General features: G+C 58.9%; 1 protein-coding gene across 4 annotated transcripts in view; it reads left to right on the plus strand.

Annotated features, from left to right (window-relative positions):
- Positions 1-607: 607 nt before the first annotated feature.
- The window catches only part of ndnl2 (necdin-like 2), a 33,977-nt gene continuing 21,186 nt past the window's right edge, over positions 608-13,398 (plus strand). Inside the window, exons 1-5 of one of the 4 annotated variants that reach the window (XM_085979003.1) lie at positions 608-685; positions 4,177-4,263; positions 5,930-6,040; positions 8,655-8,718; positions 12,729-12,808. In XM_085979003.1, the coding sequence (XP_085835129.1) occupies positions 4,195-4,263; positions 5,930-6,040; positions 8,655-8,718; positions 12,729-12,808 (324 nt within the window). In that variant the 5' untranslated portion in view covers positions 608-685; positions 4,177-4,194. Of the gene's footprint in view, positions 765-4,176; positions 4,264-5,929; positions 6,041-8,654; positions 8,719-12,728; positions 12,809-13,398 lie in introns of all 4 variants that reach the window. The other 3 variants (XM_085979000.1, XM_085979004.1, XM_085979001.1) reach the window with 3 other exon arrangements.

Below are 13,398 nucleotides of genomic sequence, written 5' to 3' on the forward strand. Positions count from 1 at the left end.
AAGCACTCTTCCTGTACTAAGATGGCGATGGAAGCTGTCTCCGTCTCCCTGCATCAAGATGGCGGCATCAGGTTCTCCCCCTGCATAGAGAGTCTCTCCTCCTATAGTAAGATGGCGAAGCACCAATCTCTCCTCCACTAAGATGGCGGAGCACAATCTCTCCTCTACTAATATGGCGGCGACACCAGGTTCCCGGCCTGCATAAAGGGGAAGGGGCTTCCTCCTGTACTAAGATGGCGGCCAACCGTCATCTCCCCCACACTCCTGCACTAAGATGGCGACGACACCAGGTTCTCCTCATGCTTAAAAGACAGTCTCTTTCTCTTATGCTAAGACAGCGGCGGCTGCAACCTTTCTCATTTCTCTCTCTTTCTTTTTGCTGCTGCACAGCGGGATTGGGTACGCCCATGGCCAACTGTATCTGTTTGTTTTTCTGTGTCTTCCGCAGCAAAGCGGCGGCGGCAGCGGCCGTTGATCGCCATGGGAACGGCGCGCTGGGGAGGGGCGGAGCGCGGCGAACGTCATCACGCAAAGTGGGCGAAACGTCACCGCGCATTGGGGCGGAACGTCTCATAGCATTGGGAGAAACGCCAGGCGGGAGTGACGTTACCGCGCAAAGGGGCAGAAACGTCATCGCGCATTGCACGAAACGTCAGGCGGGAGAGACACAGAGAAGACGGAGAAGGTTCGTGAAAGTTCCAGAAGGTTCCAGCAAAAAAGAGCAGGATTGGGGTCAGAGGCAGAGAGACAACAAACTCCTCAAGGTCAAGATTGAGAATTGAAGCAGCCTGAGAGAGAGGAGAGATCATCATCATCATAGCAAAGGATGGTCCTCCCCTGCTGGGACCTGACCTGCTGGGACCGCCCCTGGTGGGACCTGACCTGGTGGGACCTCCCCTGCTGGGACCTGACCTGCTGGGACCGCCCCTGGTGGGACCTGACCTGGTGGGACCGCCCCTGCTGGGACCTCCCCTGCTGGGACCTGACCTGGTGGGACCTCCCCTGCTGGGACCTGACCTGCTGGGACCTCCCCTGGTGGGACCTGACCTGGTGGGACCGCCCCTGCTGGGACCTCCCCTGGTGGGACCGCCCCTGGTGGGACCTGCCCTGGTGGGACCGCCCCTGGTGGGACCTCCCCTGCTGGGACCGCCCCTGCTGGGACCTGCCCTGGTGGGACCGCCCCTGGTGGGACCTCCCCTGCTGGGACCGCCCCTGTTGGGACCTCTCCTGGTGGGACCTCCCCTGCTGGGACCGCCCCTGGTGGGACCGCCCCTGCTGGGACCTGACCTGGTGGGACCGCCCCTGGTGGGACCTGACCTGGTGGGACCGCCCCTGCTGGGACCTGACCTGCTGGGACCTGACCTGGTGGGACCGCCCCTGGTGGGACCTCCCCTGCTGGGACCGCCCCTGCTGGGACCTGACCTGGTGGGACCACCCCTGCTGGGACCTGACCTGGTGGGACCGCCCCTGGTGGGACCTCCCCTGCTGGGACCGCCCCTGCTGGGACCTGACCTGGTGGGACCACCCCTGCTGGGACCTGACCTGGTGGGACCGCCCCTGCTGGGACCTCTCCTGGTGGGACCTCTCCTGCTGGGACCTGACCTGGTGGGACCGCCCCTGCTGGGACCTGACCTGGTGGGACCTCCCCTGCTGGGACCTGACCTGGTGGAACCGCCCCTGCTGGGACCTGACCTGGCGGGACCTGACCTGGTGGGACCGCCCCTGCTGGGACCTGACCTGATGGGACCTCCCCTGGTGGGATCTCTCCTGGTGGGACCTCCCCTGGTGGGAACACCCCTGGTGGGACTGCCCCTACTGGGACCTCCCCTGGTGGGACTGCCCCTGGTGGGACCGCCCCTACTGGAACCTCCCCTGGTGGGACCGCCCCTGCTGGGATCTCCCCTGCTGGGACCGCCCCTGCTGGGATCTCCCCTGGTGGGACCGCCCCTGCTGGGATCTCCCCTGGTGGGACCGCCCCTGCTGGGACCTCCCCTGGTGGGACCGCCCCTGCTGGGACCTCCCCTGGTGGGACCTCTCCTGGTGGGACCTCCCCTGCTGGGACCGCCCCTGGTGGGACCGCCCCTGCTGGGACCTGACCTGGTGGGACCGCCCCTGCTGGGACCTGACCTGCTGGGACCTGACCTGGTGGGACCGCCCCTGGTGGGACCTCCCCTGCTGGGACCGCCCCTGCTGGGACCTGACCTGGTGGGACCACCCCTGCTGGGACCTGACCTGGTGGGACCGCCCCTGGTGGGACCTCCCCTGCTGGGACCGCCCCTGCTGGGACCTGACCTGGTGGGACCACCCCTGCTGGGACCTGACCTGGTGGGACCGCCCCTGCTGGGACCTCTCCTGGTGGGACCTCTCCTGCTGGGACCTGACCTGGTGGGACCGCCCCTGCTGGGACCTGACCTGGTGGGACCTCCCCTGCTGGGACCTGACCTGGTGGAACCGCCCCTGCTGGGACCTGACCTGGCGGGACCTGACCTGGTGGGACCGCCCCTGCTGGGACCTGACCTGATGGGACCTCCCCTGGTGGGATCTCTCCTGGTGGGACCTCCCCTGGTGGGAACACCCCTGGTGGGACTGCCCCTACTGGGACCTCCCCTGGTGGGACTGCCCCTGGTGGGACCGCCCCTACTGGAACCTCCCCTGGTGGGACCGCCCCTGCTGGGATCTCCCCTGCTGGGACCGCCCCTGCTGGGATCTCCCCTGGTGGGACCGCCCCTGCTGGGATCTCCCCTGGTGGGACCGCCCCTGCTGGGACCTCCCCTGGTGGGACCGCCCCTGCTGGGACCTCCCCTGGTGGGACCGCCCCTGCTGGGATCTCCCCTGGTGGGACCGCCCCTGCTGGGATCTCCCCTGGTGGGACCGCCCCTGGTGGGATCTCCCCTGGTTGGACCGCCCCTGGTGGGACCTCTCCTGGTCAGAACCTCCCTTGGTGGGACCTCCCCTGGTGGGACCGCCCCTGGTGGGACCTCTCCTGGTGGGACCTCCCCTACTGGGAACGCCCCTGGTGGGACTGCCCCTACTGGGACCTCCCCTGGTGGGACCGCCCCTGCTGGGATCGCCCCTGGTGACACTGCCCCTGGCGGGATCTCCCCTGGTGGGACCGCCCCTGGTGGGACCTCTCCTGGTCAGGACCTCCCCTGGTGGGACCTCCCGGTCGGACCTCCCCTGGTGGGACCTCACGGTCAGACCTCCCCTGCTGGGACCTCACGGTCAGACCGCCCCTGGTGGGACCTCACGGTCAGACCTTCCCTGGTGGGACCTCACGGTCAGACCGCCCCTGGTGGGACCTCACGGTCAGACCTTCCCTGGTGGGACCTCACGGTCAGACCTTCCCTGGTGGGACCTCACGGTCGGACCGCCCCTGGTGGGACCTCACGGTCGGACCTTCCCTGGTGGGACCTCACGGTCAGACCTCACCTGGTGGGACCTCACGGTCGGACCGCCCCTGGTGGGACCTCACGGTCAGACCGCCCCTGGTGGGACCTCACGGTCAGACCGCCCCCGGTGGGACCTCACGGTCAGACCGCCCCCGGTGGGACCTCACGGTCAGAGCGCCCCCGGTGGGACCTCACGGTCGGACCGCCCCCGGTGGGACCTCACGGTCGGACCGCCCCCGGTGGGACCTCACGGTCGGACCGCCCCCGGTGGGACCTCACGGTCGGACCGCCCCCGGTGGGACCTCACGGTCGGACCGCCCCCGGTGGGACCTCACGGTCGGACCGCCCCTGGAGCACAGTGAGCCGTTCTGGGCACCACACCTCAGGAAGGATATATTGACCCCAGTTCCTAATGTAACAGGCTCGAGGGGCTGAACGGCCTCCTCCTGTTCCTAATGTAACAGGCTCGAGGGGGCTGAACGGCCTCCTCCTGTTCCTAATGTAACAGGCTCGAGGGGGCTGAACGGCCTCCTCCTGTTCCTAATGTAACAGGCTCGAGGGGGCTGAACGGCCTCCTCCTGTTCCTAATGTAACAGGCTCGAGGGGCTGAACGGCCTCCTCCTGTTCCTAATGTAACAGGCTCGAGGAGTGTTTCCTAACTACACTCATTGATCGTGGGCCCCTGTTCACAGGACCCTCCCGGTAAATGCTCGTGACTCAGAAGTTGGGTTGAGAATGTTGCTTGTCAGAAGTGGTAACCTGTGTGTTTTCTTCCCGCCCTGCTCAGGTTTTTCCCAGTCTCCAGATGCCGCGGGGACGACAGTCGGGAGCGCATTCAAGCGAGCGAAGGAGCTCGCAGGCCAGCACGTCTCAGGTGGGCGGAGACTTCGGCAATGTTTGCAACCATTGTATTGCCGCTACACTGCTGCGCGTATCCTCACTCGCACTGAGTCTCGTTCACCCATCGCACTGTCGGAGGGGCGGTGCTGAGGGAGCGCCGCACTGTCGGAGGGGCGGTACTGAGAGAGCGCCGCACTGTCGGAGGGGCGGTACTGAGGGAGCGCCGCACTGTCGGAGGGGCGGTACTGAGGGAGCGCCGCACTGTCGGAGGGGCGGTACTGAGGGAGCGCCGCACTGTCGGAGGGGCGGTACTGAGGGAGCGCTGCACTGTCGGAGGGGCGGTACTGAGGGAGCGCCGCACTGTCGGAGGGGCGGTACTGAGGGAGCGCCGCACTGTCGGAGGGGCGGTACTGAGGGAGCGCCGCACTGTCGGAGGGGCGGTACTGAGGGAGCGCCGCACTGTCGGAGGGGCGGTACTGAGGGAGTGCTGCACTGTCGGAGGGGCAGTACTGAGGGAGCGCCGCACTGTCGGAGGGGCGGTACTGAGGGAGTGCTGCACTGTCGGAGGGGCAGTACTGAGGGAGCGCCGCACTGTCGGAGGGGCAGTACTGAGGGAGCGCCGCACTGTCGGAGGGGCGGTACTGAGGGAGCGCCGCACTGTCGGAGGGGCAGTACTGAGGGAGCGCCGCACTGTCGGAGGGGCGGTACTGAGGGAGCGCCGCACTGTCGGAGAGGTGGTACTGAGGGTGCGCCGCACTGTCGGAGGGGCGGTACTGAGGGAGCGCCGCACTGTCGGAGAGGTGGTACTGAGGGAGCGCCGCACTGTCGGAGGGGCAGTACTGAGGGTGCGCCGCACTGTCGGAGGGGCGGTACCGAGGGAGCCCCGCAATGTCGGAGGGGCAGTACTGAGGGAGCGCCGCACTGTCGGAGGGGCAGTACTGAGGGAGCGCCGCACTGTCGGAGGTGCTGTCTTTCAGATGAGACGTTAAACCCGAGGCCCCCGTCTGCCCTCTCAGGTGGATGTAAAAGATCCCACGGCCACTATTGGAAGAAGAGCAGGGGGGAGTTCTCCCCGGTGTCCTGGGGCCCAATATTTATCCCTCAACCAACATCACTAAAAACAGATGATCTGGTCATTTATCACATTGCTGTTTGTGGGAGCTTGCTGTGCGCAAATTGGCGGCTGCGTTTCCTACATTACAACAGTGACCACACTTCAAAAATAGTACTTCATTGGCTGTGAAGAGCTTCGGGACGTCCTGAGGTGGTGAAAGGAGCTGGAGAGAGGCGCGTCTTTCTTTGTTTTCGTTCTAACTCTCGGGGCGTCAGATCGGTGTCAGTCCTGGGTCAGTGGTAGCACTCTTGAGTCAGGTCCGGCAGAACATGCACCAAGGGACTGGATAGCGTAGACCGTGACGAGCTGCTTCACCTTGTCCAGAACATTGGACCCAGAAGACACGGCCGGCTCTTGAAGAGTTAGGGGGGGGTTAAATTCAAAATCTAATCTGCAGGAACCATATCTCAATGAGGCAGCGGTCAGTCTATGGAACAGGCTCCCTCGGGAGACGGTGGAGGCAGTGAGTGTTGGTGCATTCACCTGTAAATTAGAGAGATTTCTTTCAGAAAATTAACACCTTGGTTCATCCTCGCTGCCGCCGACCCTGGGTCATGCCGCCTGTCGCCTTTCTTGTCTTCTTCAGCAGCAGGACGAGGACGACGATTTGGATGTCGCGGGCCCCTCGCAGACTCCCAGGGGCTCGCAGGCCCAACGCAACCTGGATAAGCTGACGCCCGCTGCCGTTGACAGGAAGGTACGGACCCGCCGCTCCCTTTTTACTCCGCGTGCTGCAGCTCGGCTGCCCACGTCGTCGGAGAATCGTACAGAACAGGAGGAGGCCGTTCAGCCCCCTCGAGCCTCTTGCCTTAGGAACAGGAGGAGGCCGTTCAGCCCCTCGAGCCTCTTGCCTTAGGAACAGGAGGAGGCCGTTCAGCCCCCTCGAGCCTGTTATATTAGGAACAGGAGGAGACCGTTCAGCCCCCTCGAGCCTGTTATATTAGGAACAGGAGGAGGCCATTCAGCCCCCTCGAGCCTGTTACATTAGGAACAGGAGGAGGCCATTCAGCCCCCTCGAGCCTGTTGCATAAGGAACAGGAGGAGGCCGTTCAGCCCCCTCGAGCCTGTTATATTAGGAACAGGAGGAGGCCATTCAGCCCCCTCGAGCCTGTTATATTAGGAACAGGAGGAGGCCATTCAGCCCCCTCGAGCCTGTTACATTAGGAACAGGAGGAGGCCATTCAGCCCCCTCGAGCCTGTTACATTAGGAACAGGAGGAGGCCATTCAGCCCCCTCGAGCCTGTTACATTAGGAACAGGAGGAGGCCATTCAGCCCCCTCAAGCCTATTACATTAGGAACAGGAGGAGGCCATTCAGCCCCCTCAAGCCTATTACATTAGGAACAGGAGGAGGCCATTCAGCCCCCTCGAGCCTGTTACTTTAGGAACAGGAGGCGGCCGTTCAGCCCCCTCGAGCCTGTTACTTTAGGAACAGGAGGAGGCCATTCAGCCCCCTCAAGCCTATTACATTAGGAACAGGAGGAGGCCATTCAGCCCCCTCGAGCCTTTTGCATTAGGAACAGGAGGAGGCCATTCAGCCCCCTCGAGCCTGTTACATTAGGAACAGGAGGAGGCCATTCAGACCCTCGAGCCTGTTACATTAGGAACAGGAGGAGGCCGTTCAGCCCCTCGAGCCTGTTACATTAGGAACAGGAGGAGGCCGTTCAGCCCCTCGAGCCTGTTACATTAGGAACAGGAGGAGGCCATTCAGCCCCCTCGAGCCTGTTACACAGGAACAGAAGGAGGCCATTCAGCCCCCTCGAGCCTGTTACATTAGGAACAGGAGGAGGCCATTCAGCCCCTCGAGCCTGTTACATTAGGAACAGGAGGAGGCCGTTCAGCCCCCTCGAGCCTGTTACATTAGGAACAGGAGGAGGCCATTCAGCCCCTCGAGCCTGTTACATTAGGAACAGGAGGAGGACGTTCAGCCCCTCGAGACTGTTACATTAGGAACAGGAGGAGGCCATTCAGCCCCTCGAGCCTGTTACATTAGGAACAGGAGGAGGCCGTTCAGCCCCTCGAGACTGTTACATTAGGAACAGGAGGAGGCCATTCAGCCCCTCGAGACTGTTACATTAGGAACAGGAGGAGGCCATTCAGCCCCTCGAGCCTGTTACATTAGGAACAGGAGGAGGCCATTCAGCCCCTCGAGCCTGTTACATTAGGAACAGGAGGAGGCCATTAAGCCCCTCGAGCCTGTTACATTAGGAACAGGAGGAGGCCGTTCAGCCCCTCGAGCCTGTTACATTAGGAACAGGAGGAGGCCGTTCAGCCCCTCGAGACTGTTACATTAGGAACAGGAGGAGGCCGTTCAGCCCCTCGAGACTGTTACATTAGGAACAGGAGGAGGCCATTAAGCCCCTCGAGCCTGTTACATTAGGAACAGGAGGAGGCCATTCAGCCCCTCGAGCCTGTTACATTAGGAACAGGAGGAGGCCGTTCAGCCCCTCGAGCCTGTTACATTAGGAACAGGAGGAGGCCATTCAGCCCCCTCGAGCCTGTTAGATTAGGAACAGGAGGAGGCCATTCAGCCCCCTCGAGCCTTTTGCATTAGGAACAGGAGGAGGCCATTCAGCCCCCTCGAGCCTGTTACTTTAGGAACAGGAGGAGGCCGTTCAGCCCCCTCGAGCCTGTTACATTAGGAACAGGAGGAGGCCATTCAGCCCCCTCGAGCCTGTTACATTAGGAACAGGAGGAGGCCGTTCAGCCCCTCGAGCCTGCTCCGCTATTCAATTAGATCATGGCTGATCTGTATCTTTACCCCATCTACCTGCATTGATTCCATATCTCTTGATTCTCTGACCAACAAAAATCTATCATTCTCAGTCTTGAAAGCTCCAATTGACCCCCAGCCTCGACAGCTCTTTGGGGGAGAGAGTCCCAGATTTCCAGCACCCTTTGTGTGAAGAAGTGCTTCCTGACATCACCCCTGAACGTCCGGGCTCTAATTTGAAGGTTCTGCCCCCTTGTTCTGGACTCCCCCCACCAGAGGAAATAGTTTCACTCTCGATCGACCCGATCGACTCCTTCAATCATCTCAAACACCTCGATCAGGTCACCCCTTAATCTTCTACACTCGAGGGAACACAAGCCTAGTTTGTGCGACCTGTCCTCGGAATTTAACCCTTTTAGCCCCCGGGCATCGTTCTGCTGAATCTGCACTGCACCCCCTCCAAGGCCGAGATATCCTTCCTGGGGTGGGGGGCCCAGAACTGAACCCAGTTACTCCCGATGGGGTGTGTATTCCCCACCGCCCCCGCTGCCCCACCAGTGCTAAGGGCGCTAATGGTCTTTTGCTTAATGTTTTGACAGGTGAGTGAGGTGGTTCAGTACATCCTGATCATGGAACAGAGGAAGGTCCCAGTGAAACGCAAAGGTGGGTGAACGGGTCGGGTGCGATCGGCTGCCGGACAGCGTGAAGTTCGGCCCCAGCTGAAGTATGGTGTCCAGTTCTGGGCACCGCACTTCAGGAAGGACGGCAAGGCTTTGGAGAGGGTGCAGAAAAGAGTTACTGCAATGGTACCAGGGATGAGGGACTTCAGTGACGTGGAGAAGCTGGGGTTGTTCTCCTTAGAGCAGCGAAGGTTAAGGGGAGATTGACTAGAATGGTACCAGGGATGAGGGACTTCAGTGATGTGGAGAGACTGGAGAAGCTGGGATTGTTCTCCTTAGAGCAGAGAAGGTTAAGGGGAGATTGACCAGAATGGTACCAGGGATGAGGGACTTCAGTGATGTGGAGAGACTGGAGAAGCTGGGATTGTTCTCCTTAGAGCAGAGAAGGTTAAGGGGAGATTGACCAGAATGGTACCAGGGATGAGGGACTTCAGTGACGTGGAGAGACTGGAGAAGCTGGGGTTGTTCTCCTTAGAGCAGAGAAGGTTAAGGGGAGATTGACCAGAATGGTACCAGGGATGAGGGACTTCAGTGACGTGGAGAGACTGGAGAAGCTGGAGTTGTTCTCCTTAGAGCAGAGAAGGTTAAGGGGAGATTGACCAGAATGGTACCAGGGATGAGGTGCTTCAGTGATGTGGAGAGACTGGAGAAGCTGGGATTGTTCTCCTTAGAGCAGAGAAGGTTAAGGGGAGATTGACCAGAATGGTACCAGGGATGAGGGACTTCAGTGATGTGGAGAGACTGGAGAAGCTGGGATTGTTCTCCTTAGAGCAGAGAAAGTTAAGGGGAGATGTGATTGAGGTGTTTAAAATCATGAAGGGTTTAGACAGAGTAAATAAAGAGAAACTGTTCCCACTGGCGGAAGGGTCGATAACCAGAGGACACAGATTTAAGGCGATTGGCAAATGAACCAGAGGCGACAGGAGGAAAAACTTTTTTACGCAGCGAGTGGTCAGGATTTGGAATGCGCTGCCTGAGAGGGCGGTGGAGGCAGATTCAACGGTAGCCTTTGAAAGGGGATTGGAGAAATACAATTGCTGGGATGTGGCGGGGGAGTGGGACTAACGGGATTGCTGTCCGACAGAGCCGGCACAGACTCGATGGGCCGAATGGCCTCCTTCTGTGCTGTACTATTCAATGATTCTACGAGGTGCAGCAAGTTGCCTCACAGCCTGCAGAAAATTGGCCTGTGCCTCCAGTCTGTCCCTCCGCCCCTCGATGCTGACACGCAGCCTTGAAATGACAGAGCCACAGGTCTTTGTACTTCACTGTTTAGAAAATGGAATATGCTTATTTTGGGCATCCATTGTCGGCACCTAAAATTCCTGCAACACACAGAGTAAAGCTCCCTCTACACTGTCCCATCAAACACTCCCAGGGCAGGTACAGCACGGGGTTAGATACAGAGTAAAGCTCCCTCTACACTGTCCCATCAAACACTCCCAGGGCAGGCACAGCACGGGTTAGATACAGAGTAAAGCTCCCTCTACACTGTCCCCATCAAACACTCCCAGGGCAGGGACAGCACGGGTTAGATACAGAGTAAAGCTCCCTCTACACTGTCCCATCAAACACTCCCAGGGCAGGTACAGCATGGGTTAGATACAGAGTAAAGCTCCCTCTACACTGTCCCCATCAAACACTCCCAGGGCAGGTACAGCACGGGTTAGATACAGAGTAAAGCTCCCTCTACACTGCCCCATCAAACACTCCCAGGGCAGGTACAGCACAGATTAGATACAGAGTAAATCTGCCTCTACACTGTCCCCATCAAACACTCCCAGGGCAGGTACAGCATGGGTTAGATACAGAGTAAAGCTCCCTCTACACTGTCACATCAAACAATCCCAGGGCAGGTACAGCATGTGGTTAGATACAGAGTAAAGCTCCCGCTACACTGTCCCATCAAACACTCCCAGGGCAGGTACAGCACGGGTTAGATACAGATTAAACTCTCTGTCCCATCATAAACTCCCAGCTCTCGTACAGCACGGGTTAGATACAGAGTAAAGCTCCCTCTACACTGTCCCATCAAACACTCCCAGGGCAGGTACAGCACGGGTTAAATTCAGAGTAAAGCTCCCTCTACACTGTCCCCATCAAACACTCCCAGGGCAGGTACAGCACGGGTTAGATACAGCGTAACGCTCACTCAATACTGTCCCATCAAACACTCCCAGGGCAGGTACAGCACGGGTTAGGTACAGAGTCCCTCCACTGTCCCATCAAACACTCCCAGGGCAGGTACAGCACGGGTTAGATACAGAGTAAAGCTCCCTTTATACTGTCCCATCAAACACTCCCAGGGCAGGTACAGCACGGGTTAGATACAGCGTAAAGCTCCCTCTGCACTATCCGCATCAAACACTCCCAGGGCAGGTACAGCACGGGTTAGATACAGAGTAAAGCTCCCTCTACACTGTCCCATCAAACCCTTCCAGGGCAGGTACAGCACGGGGTTAGATACAGAGTAAAGCTCCCTCTACACTGCCCCATCAAACACTCCCAGGGCAGGAACAGCACTGGTTAGATACAGAGTAAAGCTCCCTCTACACTGTCCCCATCAAACACTCCCAGGTCAGGTACAGCACGGGTTAGATACAGAGTAAAGCTTCCTCTACACTGTCCCCATCAAACACTCCCAGGACAGGTACAGCACGGGTTAGATACAGAGTAAAGCTCCCTCTACACTGTCCCATCAAACACTCCCAGGGCAGGTACAGCACGGGTTAGATACAGAGTAAAGCTCCCTCTACACTGTCCCATCAAACACTCCCAGGGCAGGTACAGCACGGGTTAGATACACAGTAAAGCTCCCTCTACACTGTCTCCATCAAACACTCCCAGGGCAGGTACAGCATGGGTTAGATACAGAGTAAAGCTCCCTCTACACTGTCCCATCAAACACTCCCAGGGCAGGTACAGCACGGGTTAGATACAGAGTAAAGCTCCCTCTACACTGTCCCATCAAACACTCCCAGGGCAGGTACAGCATGGGTTAGATACAGAGTAAAGCTCCCTGTACACTGTCCCATCAAACACTCCCAGGGCAGGTACAGCGCGGGTTAGATACAGAGTAAAGCTCCCTCTACACTGTCCCATCAAACACTCCCAGGGCAGGTACAGCATGGGTTAGATACAGAGTAAAGCTCCCTCTACACTGTCCCATCAAACACTCCCAGGGCAGGTACAGCACGGGTTAGATACAGAGTAAAGATCCCTCTACACTGTCCCATCAAACACTCCCAGGGCAAGTACAGCACAGGTTAGATACAGAGTAAAGCTCCCTCTGCACTGTCCTGTAGTTGGATCTAGCTTCGGGCACTAGGTTCCTTCTGGACGGATGAGCTCAGCTCTGGATGTTGTTCCGCATCTCTTTTTTTCATACTCATTCATGGGTTGTGGGCGTCACTGGCAAGGCCCAGCATTTATTGCCCATCCCTAATCGCCCTTGAGAAGGTGGTGGTGAGCCGCCTTCTTGAACCGCTGCAGTCCGTGTGGTGAAGGTGCTCCCACAGTGCTGTTAGGGAGGGAGTTCCAGGATTTTGACCCAGCGACGATGAAGGAACGGCCGATATATTTCCAAGTCAGGATGGTGTGTGTGACTTGGGGAACTTGGAGGTGGTGGTGTTCCCGTGCACCTGCTGCCCTTGTCCTTCTAGGTGGTAGAGGTCGCGGGTTTGGGAGGTGCTGCCGAAGAAGCCTTGGCGAGTTGCTGCAGTGCATCTTGTAGATGGTCCACACTGCAGCCACAGTGCGCCGGTGGTGGAGGGAGTGAATGTTTAAGGTGGTGGACGGGGTGCCGATCAAGCGGGCTGCTTTGTCCTGGATGGTGTCGAGCTTCTTGTGTGTTGTCGGAGCTGCACTCATCCAGGCAAGTGGAGATTATTCCATCTTGTAAGATTGAACTCGTGACTGGCCCAGATGATTTTTGCTTCGCGTTAGGGTGAAAACTGTCAAACCCTGAGACGTCGATACTCTTTCCTTTGACAGATATAATCAAGAACGTATTGAAGGACTACAGGTCAAGGTACACAGAGATCATGAAACGGACCGTCAAAACCTTCCACCAGGTTAGTGTCCAACACTGACTGCCACCCCCTTGTAGCAGACTGCACTTCGCCCAACACCTACAATTTGCATTTATCCGGCGCCTTTGATGCAGTGAAACGTTCCCAAGGCGCTTCACAGGAGCGTAAATCAGACACAATTTGACACCGAGCCCCATAAGGAGATATTAGGGACCGGCGACCACAAGCTGGGTCAAAGAGTTCGGTTTTAAGGAGCGTCTTAAAGGAGGAGAGAGAGAGGCGGAGAGGTTTAGGGAGGGAATTCCAGAGCTCGGGGGGCCTGGCGCGGTCGCCAATGGTGGAGCGATGGAAATCGGGGGGATGCGTGAGAGGCCAGAATTGGAGGAGCGCGGAGATCTGGGCGGGTTGTAGGGGCTGGAGGAGGTTACAGAGATAGGGAGGGTTGTAGGGGGCTGGAGGAGGTTACAGAGATAGGGTGGGTTGTAGGGACTGGAGGAGGTTACAGAGATAGGGAGGGTTGTCGGGGCTGGAGGAGGTTACAGAGATAGGGAGGGTTGCAGGGGCTGGAGGAGGTTACAGAGATAGGGAGGGTTGTAGGGGCTGGAGGAGGTTACAGAGATAGGGAGGGTTGT

The sequence above is a fragment of the Somniosus microcephalus genome, unplaced genomic scaffold (assembly GCF_052327205.1).
Source record: "Somniosus microcephalus isolate GS21.2 unplaced genomic scaffold, FLI_Smic_1.0 unresolved_chr7, whole genome shotgun sequence".
Classification (NCBI taxonomy): domain Eukaryota; kingdom Metazoa; phylum Chordata; class Chondrichthyes; order Squaliformes; family Somniosidae; genus Somniosus; species Somniosus microcephalus.